Source organism: Notolabrus celidotus, chromosome 10 (assembly GCF_009762535.1).
Source record: "Notolabrus celidotus isolate fNotCel1 chromosome 10, fNotCel1.pri, whole genome shotgun sequence".
Taxonomy (NCBI): domain Eukaryota; kingdom Metazoa; phylum Chordata; class Actinopteri; order Labriformes; family Labridae; genus Notolabrus; species Notolabrus celidotus.
Window position 1 is genome coordinate 26,988,297 of NC_048281.1, and position 14,146 is coordinate 27,002,442.

Here is a 14,146-nt window from a genome sequence, read left to right on the forward strand (position 1 = left end):
CTCTCGTGCCTCTCTTGCAGCAATGGAGAAGGCAGAAAAAGGACGCTGTCTGGCTGCAGCAGCGACTCAGTAGGTGGAGGTCTCCCTCCTCCGACCCCACGCAGGGTCTCCTGGAGACAGAAGATCTTCCTGAGGGTCGCTTCGCCCATGCACAAGCCATCTGCCTCCATGGAGCACGCAGGTGTGGTAACACAATCCTGCAAGAAGTTCAAGGGAGGCACAACATGACGCACATTGTATACACTCTGACTAATCCAGCAGTGCATAAAGCATGAGTACAAGGCGGGAGGAACGTATGTGTCTTGTGGAAAGTTTCTATTCTGAAATCACATGCATACTGTATAAGGAAAGAGCAGTAAGGGTTAGAGGGAGAGAGGAATTTCCCCCCTTCATCCATGTCAGATAAACACTGATAAGGGAGCTTGTGAAAGTTCTCCTCCTTCATGTTCTCATGGCCAGTGTTCCTACCTTTAAGGTTATCTTTCTTAGCTTGCTCTTGAAAAGTACCAACAGGTCATTCACAGATTAAGGGCGTTAACATCTGCTTAGACAAGTCTTCCTTTATGGCCTTAAAATGTTCCAAAGGGAGCAAGCTAAACTTAAAAGCACTACTACACCAAAACAAGCTAAAAGAGGCTAAAAGGCTTACTGGAACCAGTGATTCATATTTATGAGAAAATTGATTAATATGCTCTTTATTTTGCACATTTGTGACACTAACCCTCTGTTGATGCGTTTTGATGTCATTTTAGACCACTCTGACAGCAGGGAGCTGTTGCCCCTCTCCCCTCGTGCCTTCGATTCGACTCTAGACCCCTTGGGGCGACATCTGCCTCCAAAAGGAACCAGCCTTACCGGAGAGAGGCCTAAGAGGACGAGTGCTGACTACCGGGCCCTCTGGAAGACCGCCATCCACCAGCAGATCCTCCTGCTGCGTATGGAGAAGGAGAACCAGAGGCTGGAGGGTGAGCTGCACATTAATCGCCGTGATGAATCCTTCCTTTGGTCACATGTTAATGAAGTCGATGAACTTCTTGTTCATGCTGTAAAATGCATTTGCTTCAGCACACACTGCTGGTATTTATAATTGGTCACAGGGTTGTTCTTGTTGACTCAGCTAACACTGGGTCTTTTTCGGTTGTTCAGACATTTTAAACAGAATTAACTTCCCTTTTCCTCAGCCATCATCTCACACTCTAACACTTCAAGTCTCGTCCTCTCAAACTAAGGCTTTATGAGCACAGACAGGGACAGGCTCAGGGTGAGCAGCACACTGTCATTACCTTTTATTTTGAGAAGTCGAATCTCCACAATCTTGGTTTGAGACTCTGAAACACGGCTATATTTAGAGCCAGTGTTCTCATTTTGCATACACACGTAATCATGTGGCCACAAACAGACACTCAGAACAAACAATCAGAAGGTTACGGTTCTTTTATGGAGCAGAAAACCAAAAGTTGTGGTTAAATGTCTGGAGTTGGAAATATCGCCCTCTAATGGACAAAACTGTGAAGGGAAAGTGAAAGCTTTTTTCTTTCCCTCCTTCTACACTGCTGCTTATCTTTGAACAGATAGGAGGAGGGATGGAGCACAGCAGAGGGAGGAGAGGCCGTTTGGGAGAGTTAATGAGCTTCCTTATCAAAAAGGCATCTTTATAATGAAGTAGCATGAAGCTAACCTCGTTTTGTTTATGATAGAAGTGTAGAACACACTTATCTCAATCTTTAGACAAAGAATAATGATCTTTTTTTTAATACATTTTTTTTGAGAGGGAGGACAGCATGACACACAGCGGAGGGTAGAGGTTGTTTCTCTCCCAGGGATCACCTCCTCTCTGTAATGCAGTATACCAACACATGTCTTTCCCTTTGTTTGTTACCATGACACCAATGCTGGTCTGAGGACCTAACAGTGACTTACCATTTCAATAGAAGGTAAGCAATAGGCAGACAGATGTTTTGCATGATTCCAGGTGTTGGTTATCTATTCATCCGACTCTGCTTCTTTCGTTTGCATGCTCAGGGATTTAAAAATATGATGTTGTTTTTGTGTTGTGTCCTGTGTGTTTCTCCCATCTGTCTTTATTGAGCTTCTTTATGACTCCACCATAAAAAGAAGGGATTCTTTGGTGTTCATCTGGTTAATGTGGCTTGTGTTTACGTAACTTTCCATGGTAACTGGTTTGAGTGGTGTCAGGAACTGTATCCAAACTTGCTCATATCTGGTGTCTTTGAGTCATCTTCCGTAGATTACATAAAAGCAAAAGCATAAAGGATTCACAGCCTGCGTCTGTTGGCATTTGGTCTTCATTTTCTGGAGGAGAAAGAGAGCCTTCAAGGAAGGAAGGATTTTTAAAAAATGATCTTCTTCCTCCCTTTTGTTCTTGTGATTGTCCTGCAGCGAGCAGGGATGAGCTTCACATCCGCAAGATGAAGCTGGACTACCAGGAAGTGGGCCAGTGCTCCAAAGACACTCAGGCATCGTGGGAGAGAAAACTGAGCGCCCCAGGCAGAACGACGGTCCCACAAGACAAGGAGGAGATGTATCGAGCTCTCTGCCAAGGTGAGAGATGTGTTTGGCACGACGGGCGAACAAAAAGGGTAGCAATGACGTGCCTGGGTATTTTTATCCTCAGATCTATATACAGCAGTGCATGTGTCCTGTGAGGTCATGAGCATGTGTTGTCTGTTGGTGCAGGTGTTCCCAAGAGCAGGCGAGGGGAGGTCTGGTTACTCCTTTCCCATCAGCACAGGCTGCGACACAGACTCCCTCAGCGCCAGCAGGCCCCCGAAACCCCCTACTATGACCTGCTGAAGCAGCTCACTGCTCAGCAACACTCTATCCTGGTGGATCTAGGTGTGCAAAGTTTACTGTTTAGTTTTTCTTTCTTGTATTTTTTATGCATGTATTTAGGACACACGAGTTTGAAAATATGCTTAAACTGCTTCTTGTTATGCTGGAAGCTTGTAAATTAAATATGATCTCCTGTCTCTGTGCTCAGGCCGGACCTTTCCCACCCACCAGTACTTCTCGGCCCAGCTGGGTGCAGGGCAGCTCTCCCTCTACAACCTCCTGAAAGCCTACTCTCTGCTGGATACAGAGGTACATACTGTGACTCTGTTTCTCCCTCCACAGTGTGTCACTTTAAAGCAACACTATGAAAAAAAAGAAGCTTTATAACACTTCATGTGTTATTCTATTCTATCTATTTTTCTCTCCACAGGTTGGCTACTGTCAGGGTATCAGCTTTGTGGCTGGAGTATTGCTGCTCCACATGAATGAGGAACAAGCCTTTGACATGTTGAAGTTTCTCATGTATGATCTGGGCATCAGGCAGCAGTTCAGACCGGACATGGTTTCTCTGCAGGTCAGTAAAGATGGACAGATGGAGCACAACAACATGTTTGATCTTATTACTTTGCTTCTCCACATTACATTACATTCAAATAATTACAGTTAGATTTCGGTCCACATTTATTCAAAACAGATTAGTTAAAGCAAATTAAACTGTTTTCCAGACTGTATAAAATGTTAATTTGTTTTGTAGTATTAAAAATATCCTAAAGAAAGAAAAAAAAAATGTAAAATACATATGAATGCATACTATATATCTAAATATATACATAAAATATGTTATAGTGTCGAAAATTAGTTGCAGAATCTGTGTTTATAGAAATATCTGATGAAGTCTTTTGAATGATTAAACCACTATAAAATGTTTAACTTTTGGCGCTGGTGGCCTAACAGTCTAAGTGCCCCACATACAAAGGCTATAGTCCTTGTTGCAGAGGTCGCTGGTTCGATTCCCCGGCTGCGACCATTTGCTGCATGTCTTCCCCCACTCTCTACTCCCCACATTTCCTGTCTATCTACAGCTGTCCTATCAATAAAGGCAAAAATGCCCAAAAATATAACTTAATAAAATAAAATAACTTTGATATATAAAAACAATTGTATAAAAAAAACAAACTCACATGCTTAAGACCCTAAAAAGGATGCCCCTGAAGATTTTACTGAACGGCTCTAAACAGGAACACAAGATCCCTTTTAATTTTGAGAGTCCGCAACAGCACTGTAATTTGGCCCATGGTGTAACATTGTCATCCAGTGTGTGATTTCACATCGTGTTACAGTAGTAGCACAAGGGGTAAACACACAGCGATGGCTTCACATACACACTCACTCAGAGGAATGCACTTACACACAGCGCTGCCCACTTTCCTGGTTCGCAGTGATCTCCTCTCACTCTGTAGCTCCTCTGTTACTACGACTGATGCTGGCACAGCAGCTGGATGACTTGGTCCCAGCATTATGCCACAATTATATTTATGATGAAGGATGAGACATTACAGGGGGTATTGTCGATATCAAAAGGGCTACAGGCTGACTCAAATGTATTAGTTTTTTTAAAATAATGATAGAACCATAGTCAATGTTTTTCTCATTTGAATGACTTGAAGATGGCTTGATTTTTTTTCTTTTCTTTTGCAAGGATCCTTTCAGAAAATATTTCCCATGATATTTTTGAGGAGTTTGTTATTGTAATACTCATTATGACCACAAGAGGCTGATGTAGTCCACTGCCCCATGCTCAAAAGTGGACTGCAAGCATTTTGTCCACAGTCACCTGAGGTCCACATGAGTATAAAGCACCTGTTAGCAAAAAATAATCCTGAAAAAAACGTCCTCTCACTTACTGTAACTACTTTTTTTCCCCCCACTGCTTTACAAATGTTCAAAAAGTAACCCGGAAAGTGACCCTAGAATTTTTTCGCCCATGTTTCACAAATTTAGTTGGTTTAAAAACCTTAGAAATAATGTCTTTCTTAATATTTTCTTTCTCTTAAATCATTAAAAAAATCAAGATCAGACTTAGAATTTACAGTATATACATATATTTTTTCCTTTAACATTTTTATTAGTTTCCTCTCAGAACTTCTATACTCTTCAAAATGTTGTTTAAATTTGAAATATTCCATAATATGTGCAGAATGTTTCCTACCTATGAGAAACTATGTATGTCAATACATAGTTTCTCATAGGTAGGAAACATTCTGCATATGTATGCGTATGTCAATAAAGAGCACTATGCTGGTTGTAAGTTAGCAAACAGCAGTGTAAAGTCTCCACCTCTTCCTCAAACCACACCTGCATGCCTGCTCTGTTAGCTTCAGTTAAACATCAGCTGACCTCACGGGGGTGGAAGCATCAGCAGGCGTGGTAATGTTTAATCTACATCAGGTAACCATTTAGCTGAGCAGCCGGCTTCTTGGCACGGCAGTTTTGTTCTTTATAGACTAAGCAAAAGGTTGGGAAGAAGAGAAGAGGAATTAGTGTTGCTTTCTCTGTGCAGCGTCTGGAGGAGGAAAAGGTAAGACTTGAGTAACTGTCAGGAAACTGTAAGATAGATAACAGGCTCATTTTAGCTCAAGCTGACTTCTGCTTCTCTTTTCTGCATGTTACATTTCACTGTTGCACTCTTCAGGCTTACTGTAATTCATTGTCAGAGAGGTAGCTGTGCTTATCAGGATCTTGGCTTTGAAGCATGTTTGAGCAAGTCTCTGGCTCGACTCTGGTAACTCTTTAAGAGCCCCATACTTGGGTAAAAGTTCCTCTGGCAGCTTGTAATTATTAGATAGCCCTTTGTAATTCCTTAGATCCAGATTTACAAGTTTATTTTGGCACGTAGCACATTTGGGCCCGTATCTGTGTGTATCATCTGTCTGATTTATTTATGCTTGTGCACTCTGTCTCCCAGATTCAGATGTACCAGCTCTCCAGACTGTTACACGACTACCACCGCGAGTTGTACAATCACTTTGAGGAGCACGAGATCTGCCCCAGCCTCTACGCAGCGCCGTGGTTCCTCACTCTCTTCGCCTCACAGTTCCCCCTCGGCTTTGTGTCCCGCATCTTTGGTACATTTACAGAATGAAAGCCTGGGATTAAAACAACGCTGTTAATGAAAGAAGATGATTACAGCCTCATGATAAGTTCAGTTAAAAGGAACGTTTGTAAAACTTGCCTGTGTTTGTTTTTCAGATTTGATATTTGTCCAAGGCACCGGTGTGATCTTTAAAGTGGCCCTCTGTTTGCTGAGCAGACATGAGAAGGAGCTAGTGGAGTGCGACAGCTTCGAGAGCATTGTGGACTATCTGAAAACTACCCTTCCCACCTTCACTCCCGAACAGATGGAGCAGACCATTGCAAAGGTAGAGTGAGAAGCTGAAAGAGTATGAACTAGAGTCCTAGGATTAGTCCTGATCATGTGTTTTTACTCTCTTATTTATCATATTAATTTAATCTGTTATTTTCCCAAGTTCCTGCCTTACTTTGCCGCTCAACGTACTTTGTAAACCTCTGTTTTTAAAAGTGCTGTACAAAGTTATTATTTATTATTCACTCCTCACTCTGTGATGAACTCTCTCACTAAATGGTGGGATGGTTGACAATGTAAGGTCTTCACAAGCAGAATGAGCAGCGTGAAACTTTCAACCTAAAATCTCTCACTTCACTTCTTCACTCTTTTTCCAGTTATTTACAATTCAACTAGTTCCTTCTTTCCCAATGTGACACTAAGAAAATCATTGGTGTGTGCTTTGGGTATTTCCTGGTGTATCAATACTCAAACCGTCACTGTGTATTCTTGACTAGCACTTCTTTAGAAAAAAAAGAAATTACGATAAGAATACTTCTTTCAGAAAGACAGAAAAATAGTAACCAATCAGATATTTATTTTTATATATATTGCCAAAACTACTTTAAGAAATGCATGTTCATTTTAATTCAGTTTTTACTGCATATATTAAAAATTACAGTAGTATAGCTGCAGGATTATATCTATAACTTGCAATTCCTTTTGCTGGGACTGTTTTGCAGCTGCCTAAGAAAAGATTTTAAACCTCATTTTAGCCCTTTCAGTTTTTTAATAGTTGCTTTCCCGTTAGTTTTTTCAGGATTTGACTGTGAATACTGGTGCGAAAATTAAGATGAGATACAGCAGAAATACATTTCTTCTGTAGAAATGAAACAGTCACTATAATGAAGCAAGTGAACTTAACCCCAGTCCCAATAGTTTCTACTCGACATTTAAATCTCTTAAAGTTGGTCACAACAGAATATTCAATATTTTTTTATTCCATAAAACAGATTGGCAGGGTAGATTTTATCAAATGTTACACAAACAGGTTAATGCAGCATTTTTTAGTTTAGAGTCACACATCTGTTATCTAGTGAGTGCTATCAGATCGCTGTGGACACAGGAACAATCACTCTTTGTAAGATGAATTGATCAACTGTTAGTCTGTAAAAAAAAATCCTTAAACTATCAAGACTCATCCTATTTTTATTTCTTTTTTGGCATCATGGTGAGATGGTCCCTCTCCATCTGAGTGTGTTAGGTCTCTCTCTCCTTCTCTTTCCCTGTCCCTTTGTATATCCTTATGTAATCTTTCTTTCACTTTCTCTTATTTTTTTTTTTTTTTTTTGGCCCACCTAGGTGTGCACGCCCTCTTTTACAGAACATGATATTAGCTGTCAATAAAAGATAGGCCAGAGTTCTAAGAGGGATGGTGATGGTTGCATGCACACAGTCACAAGCACAGAAGAAAAAGGTTTTCTTTCTTTTCTTTTGCTGCAAGAATAAATTGCATTAATATTTGACAGTTTGTGACAAACATGACACAAACCAGAAATATATATGCAGACAAGAGAAGAAAAAAAGAGAAAAAAGAAAAAAAGAGAAACAAGAAAGGGGGAAAGAAAAAGAGAAAAAGAAAAGAGAAAAGAGAAGAAAAGAAAAAAAAAAGAAGAAAGAGAAGGAAAAGAATAAAGAGAAAAAAAAAAAAGACTCATCCTAGACCTCACTTTAGCAACATCCAGATATCTCAGTGACCCTTCACTTAATGTCTGCTTTGATGTACTGTTGTTTTCAGGTCATGGAGATGGACATATCCAAGCAGCTGCATACATACGAAGTAGAGTACCATGTTCTGCAAGATGAGATGTTAGACTCAGGACCGCTGACGGATGAGTCGGACCGGCTCGACAAAGTAGAAAAGACAAATTCCCATTTGAAGAAACAGAACATGGAACTGCTGGAGAAACTTCAGGTGAGAAAGAGAAGATTAGATTCTGCTTATAACATCGACTCTACTCAATCACCTTTCATACACATTGTTGGAAGTGTTTAAGATAATTGTCAGTTTGAAATACCGTCCTTTGCTGATCTCTAAACAGTATGACTGAGCTGTTCAGAGGCTGTGAGTGTCAGTGTCTCAGGCTGCCTATAGATGGCACTAACACACAGGTTTAAAACACTTGAACATGAGTGTGAGACAAAGAGATTGAATAGTTTTCCACACTCACAACAATGTTGATCAGTAGTTTGTGTCAAGACTGATAAAAAGGATCCTCATGGTGTTGGATTACTGTAACTACAAGATTCAAAAGTTGATTTTAAACTTGTTAACGTGGATCCTGTGTGAGCTACCCTCACAGCTGAGCTCACTTTTGTTTGGATTTTTTCACAGGGTCACCCTTCTGCATACTTTTTACATCATGCAGCCTTTGTGCTTTCTTTCTCCCCCAATATTTGTGTCTTTCTTAAATCGTTCCCTGTACTCTCGGTGTCCTCCAGGCTGCGCGACAGAAGATCCAGACGCTGGAGACGAGCGTGGAGAGCTTCCTTTCTCGGGAGAGCAAAATGAAACACATGATCCGCACTCTGGAGCAAGAGAGGGCAGCGTACCAGAAGACCATCGAACGCATGCGCTCATGCGTTCCCCCCGACGCCCTGACAGATGTGGAGATGACCCAGATCAAAACAGGACCCAATGGGAAAGCCAAAACTGCAGCCAAGAAGCCCTGATGGCAAACAGGGTGCTGCTGGCTGCTCTGGGCAGGCACACAGGCACAGACTGAAGTGAACAAATGGAGACTGCTGAGCCCACACAGCTATTGTTCTACTGCTACACCAGAGACGCAGCGTTCTGTAAATGTCTGGCCTTGAGACTGTATGGGAAATATCTACGTGATATTTGTCGGCGTATAAAAGAGTTGTGGGTGGATGATTTCAGTTGTGCTAGCAAACAAACAGACTGTTCCATGAGTGCATCAAAGCTGCTGTTGTGTCTCATCTGTTTCACTAAAGGTGAAATCAGGATGCTTATCTTTCCTTCTTACTCAGATGTTTTTGGTAATCAAAGGGGAATCTTTCTAGATTGACTGTAAAAGTGTCTGCCTTTACTAATCTCTTTCCACTGCCTTGAATTGTTTACTACCACAAAGGCAGAGGTGCCTGCTGGCAAACACTCCTCAGGACCTCCAGTGCAACTTAAAGCCATTAGCAGCGTGTATGATCCTGGAGTTGACCCCATTGTTTCACTTGTTTTTGAGCTCATTTCAGGCATGGAAACTATGCCTCTGAGTAATCACACTGCTTTGTTATTTCCTTTTGTTGACTTGAATTTTTTTGTGAATGTCACTTCCCTCCAAAGATCATCGCAATCACGTCGTGTTTTCAAAACAAGAGACATCTCGCTGCACACCTGCCGCAGCATCAGGCTTTTAAATTCCTGCAGACGCATTGTCTATCTGCTCGTCTTGCAGCGCTGCACCACTGCCTTCACTTGAGAGATCTTTCTTACTCGCACTTGCTGCTTATTGTAAAAAAGGAGGAAGTGTTTCTTCCAAAGCTCAGGCAGGATGTGAGGTTGTCTGCCTTCTCAGCTTCCTGTGTGACTGACCGCGGTGTCGCCTCACTGAAGCAGAGTTCACACCCCGCAGGAGGCACTGAAAAAAGAAAAAAAAAAAAGACTGAAGGTGGAGGAGTGATCTGAATGTACATCACTGGCTTTTTTGTTCAGAGTCTGTCACATTTGTGTTTCTGACAAAAGTAGCATCACTCTTATGTCTTGGAGTTCTCAACAGTGGAAGCAACACGCAGGTTAAGATTTCAAAAGAACACATATCTGAAGATGCATCGCTTGAGGTCACGATTTTATGATTGCAGTGAAACCAGAGTGTTAAAGTGAACAGAGTTTCACTTTGAGTGGAATCAGTCTCTGCTGACACTTGGTAAATACAGTACATGTACATACAGGCTGTGCAGAGACCTGTCTGGCTGTACGGACACACAGTTCAAATGAGTGTAAAGTGTGTCCCTGGCTCTCTCCTCGGTTCTGTTTTGTCCCACCTCCGTGTCTGACTCACCATCACTGGTTCAGACAGAAAGAAAAGCAGTCTTGGGCTTGACTCTGCTTTCATAAAATACTCTTACATTAAAACCAAGGTGATGTCTGTAGCATGGAAAAAGTACTTACTGAAAGGGTCTATCAGTCTTCCCGTCCTTGGTGACATTTGTGTCTGTTTAAAGTTTGTATTCTCAAACTCACAGCCTCTGGTATACAATACAAATATGTCCAGCAATCCTCTGTATTTGCATATACAGGGAGCACTTGTCTTCTTTTACGTTACTGGATCTCAAAATTCAAGTTAGAAAGCATTCACTGTAATGCTGAAATGAACTGAAGTTTGAAGCAAATGTCTCATAATAATAATAACAACAGAGGAATATGAACCTCCAAACAGCAGGGATACATTCAAGAGAGCAGAAAGTGAAACATATCAAACATCTCTTTTTAAAGCATGTCAGAGTATACATAGGAAGCAGGCCTACATCTTCTTCTCTGTATTTTTAAAGTTACAGTATTTGTGCATCATTCATTTTGACAGTGGAACCAAAGATTTGGTTGTTTTAAAAAAAAGAAAGAAAGAATGAGTTCATCCAAAATGCTGTAATGTAACTGTATTGTGTTTTAACGTGACAATCATTCTGTCACTACACATCTTTTCTGCATCTTTACATATGTTCTTTGGGATAAAAGCTTGAAAAGAAACCAAATAAAGAGGAAAAAAAAAGTAACTACAACAAAAAAAAGTGACAGGCTGGTTTACTCACAGCTCGTATCTTATTCTTTTGTGCCAAAAGGTAACAACAGCCTTCATTATCCTTCTATCAGAGATACAAGACCACCTAATGAGTAAGACAAGCCCATCGTAGCAGTCACTGAAGGGTCTGTGTTGTACATCAGTAGCTTGAAGTCTCGACTGCCTAATTGTGCTTTCATCACTGTGTTAAGAGAAGATTCTCACTTAAAGTTGGATTGTTTTTTTGTCAACATTAGGGCTACACAAAAGCAAAGAAACTGTCAAAAAGTCTTCAATAAAACTCACTGCCTTGTTTCTGACCTCGTCTTCTCCTGCTTCGTTCATACTCATAAAGAAATCATGTTCCTTTGCTGCTCTACAAGGTGAGAACGTCAAGTGCAGGATGTAGCCTCCAGTCTAAATGGTCTTGTATGTGCAGACGTAGTATTGCATAACTTGACCGAGGTAGTGCAAGAGTTTTAGAGTGTGTATTTACAGCCTTTAAAAGTTGTTCTCCTGCTAACGCCCCAGGCAAAGACAGCTACAGGTGTTCAATACAGAAAAGCCCTGTGTGAAACTGAACTACAGTACAAGACTCAACCAAGTGTGGATTTCTGTATCAGACATAATGTAGTGAATGATACAGAAACTCTGAGCGTAGTGGACTGAGTGTCATATCAGTGAAAGCAGTCAAGGTAGGTGGCTGCACATGACCACTTCTAATCTTGTTAGGATTGGAAAATGGTCCAATCAGCATTAAAATGATTCATGTAGACACTCTGAACAGAGCAAGACCTCTGTTCCAGCTGGAATGTAATCAGATCAAAAAGATGTGGCGTGTTACTTTTGATTTCTGATAACACAGCTATGTTTACACTCAATCTGATTGTAATTAATTAGCAGATGTTTTGCACATGCTTGTTTCTCGTAACTCAAGATTGCACAATGACACTCTGAAGCAACGTGGTGGCCTGAAACTGGTTGGAGAATAAAACCAGGTTTCTTTTGGACATTGCAAAAATAATTAACTATTTTAAAATCAGCCTGACAGGCAAAAGCAAAGACATGATGATCTACTTATTGCCTTCTCCTCTGCATTACCCCTAGTAGTTACAATGCACTATTTTACTCAGCTTTATGTCACAAAGGGAAAAACTGATTAGATTAGAAAATCTTTATTGTCCCCAAGGGGCAATTTGGTTCACAACAGCAGTCCTACACACATCCTATACACACAAGCAATACACATAATAACAAACACAAGTTCACAAATTAATTCAAGTACATATCCATATAACTTAACTCCCATGGATGACATCATCTTTCCTGTACATGAGACCAAGGCACCACAATCCGATGGTCCTACAGCTTGTTTAAAAACCCAACAGCTGAGGGCAACAAATGATCTAAGATATCGGTTTGATCTTGCCCTCCTAGTATAAGTGAACCTCTTCCCTGTTGGCAAAAGTCTAAACTCTGAGTAAAGGGCGTGGTGAGGGTCTTCAAGGATGGCCTTTGCCTCCTGAGTGGCTCTCACTTGATAGAGATGGCCAAGATTATTAAGATTAGTGCCAACGATCTTTCAGCAGACTTTGACAATGTAATCTAACTTGTTTTTGTTAAAAATGCTGAGGTTACCAAACCAAGAGGTCATTGTTAAAGTTCAAATAGACTCAATAAAAATAAAAGATGAATAAAATATTCATGTGGGGAGGACCCATGTGCAGAAATATGAAGTTTTGATTACAAAAGAGCCAACAAGGTACAAATAAAACGTACTAAATTGTCTAAGAAACTAACTCAAAAAGGAAACACTGAAAACCAGGGTGAACACAAGGAAGACTTACTCACAGGGAACACAGGAGAGACGTATAATGATCCAACACAGGACACAGGAAACAGAGAAACTACATACACAGAGTAATTAACTAAGGTGTGAAACACAGGACACAGGTGAAACTAATCAGGTCAATCAAAAAGGAGGGAAACACACAAGGGCAGGAGGTGAAACTAAACTGGAAACACAGAGATAAAGAACTACAAAATAAAAGAAGAAACACAATAAACCAGACTAAGAAACACAAGAAAACACACAAAAGATTACAGCATGAGACATGGATCACTAATAACACAAGGAAGACAGAAGATAACTTATAACACAGAATAAACACTGGGAGGAACCAAGGCATGAAACACAAGGGAAATCAAAACTAAACATCAACTCATGACACTTTATTAAAACCATGACGGTGACGAAAGCTACAAATCCACACAACAGACGCTCGACCTCCCTTTTTTTCCCCCCTTGACCTCCATCCCCTTTACTGTGTCATGCTGCCATGATGTAATGTGGCGGGCTACACAGTGAGCTATGATTTCACACAACTAAAGGCATGATTGGTGCATCGAGCACGTAAATGCCACCTGCATTCCGACTTCAGGGAGCGTTCTGGATGATGTATCAGACTGGCAGCACGGACTTCCCGACTTCTGAGATCAAATGGAACGCACATGCCCAATGATGATGAATGCCATATTGGAAATGCTGGCTCAACCTAACAGTCGGTCAACTTAGAAAAAGCATAGACTGTATAAATAATGGACGTAGTATCCGTGACGTCACCCATCTGTTTCTGAAGCACTGTTTTGAAGCCAATCGGCGGTGAGAGCCATATTGGAAATGCTGAACTCAACCTAACTTAGTGTGAGGTAAAGAGGCGGGGTTTGAGCCTCCTAGCCAACAGCTATGTGTTCCCGCCTGTCAGTCATGTCCTTATTTGGACAAAACCTCGTAAACCGAATATCTTATGAACCGTCACATTAGAAAAAAATTCACCCCCCGTACAGTGTGTGCTGATAGAGAAATTAGCTACGTAGACCCAAGCCGTTTTTGAACCAGGCTGTAAACATGTTTATTAATGCTGCAAAGATCATCTTTTTTGAATTGGTGTGTATGTGGTTTATGGTGTTTCTGCAGCCAGCCTCAAGCTGACGCTCGATGAATTGCAGTTTATAACACTTCCACATGGGCTTCATACTTTGAGACCGGAGGTTGCCGCTTGAGCAAGAGGCGAAGGGGTGGAGTTGCCTGACCACCTCGTGCCCATCTGTTAGTTGTGCCAGCCACGCCCCTAATTAAGCATAGCTTGTCAATTTAATATTTTCAAAACAGATGAGTTATTGAAAACATCGAGGCTCCTTACAGTGTGTACAAATG

General features: G+C 41.1%; 1 protein-coding gene across 5 annotated transcripts in view; it reads left to right on the top strand.

Annotated features, from left to right (window-relative positions):
- The window catches only part of tbc1d4 (TBC1 domain family, member 4), a 41,096-nt gene extending 29,847 nt beyond the window's left edge, over positions 1 to 11,249 (top strand). For 3 of the 5 annotated variants that reach the window (XM_034693884.1, XM_034693886.1, XM_034693888.1), the window contains 11 exons: positions 21 to 181; positions 753 to 965; positions 1,421 to 1,423; positions 2,401 to 2,562; positions 2,698 to 2,856; positions 3,002 to 3,102; positions 3,224 to 3,367; positions 5,759 to 5,918; positions 6,043 to 6,212; positions 7,935 to 8,111; positions 8,639 to 11,249. In XM_034693884.1, the coding sequence (XP_034549775.1) occupies positions 21 to 181; positions 753 to 965; positions 1,421 to 1,423; positions 2,401 to 2,562; positions 2,698 to 2,856; positions 3,002 to 3,102; positions 3,224 to 3,367; positions 5,759 to 5,918; positions 6,043 to 6,212; positions 7,935 to 8,111; positions 8,639 to 8,869 (1,681 nt within the window). In that variant the 3' untranslated portion in view covers positions 8,870 to 11,249. The remainder of the gene's footprint in view (positions 1 to 20; positions 182 to 752; positions 966 to 1,420; positions 1,424 to 2,400; positions 2,563 to 2,697; positions 2,857 to 3,001; positions 3,103 to 3,223; positions 3,368 to 5,758; positions 5,919 to 6,042; positions 6,213 to 7,934; positions 8,112 to 8,638) is intronic. The other 2 variants (XM_034693885.1, XM_034693889.1) reach the window with 1 other exon arrangement.
- The last annotated feature ends 2,897 nt before the right edge of the window (positions 11,250 to 14,146 follow it).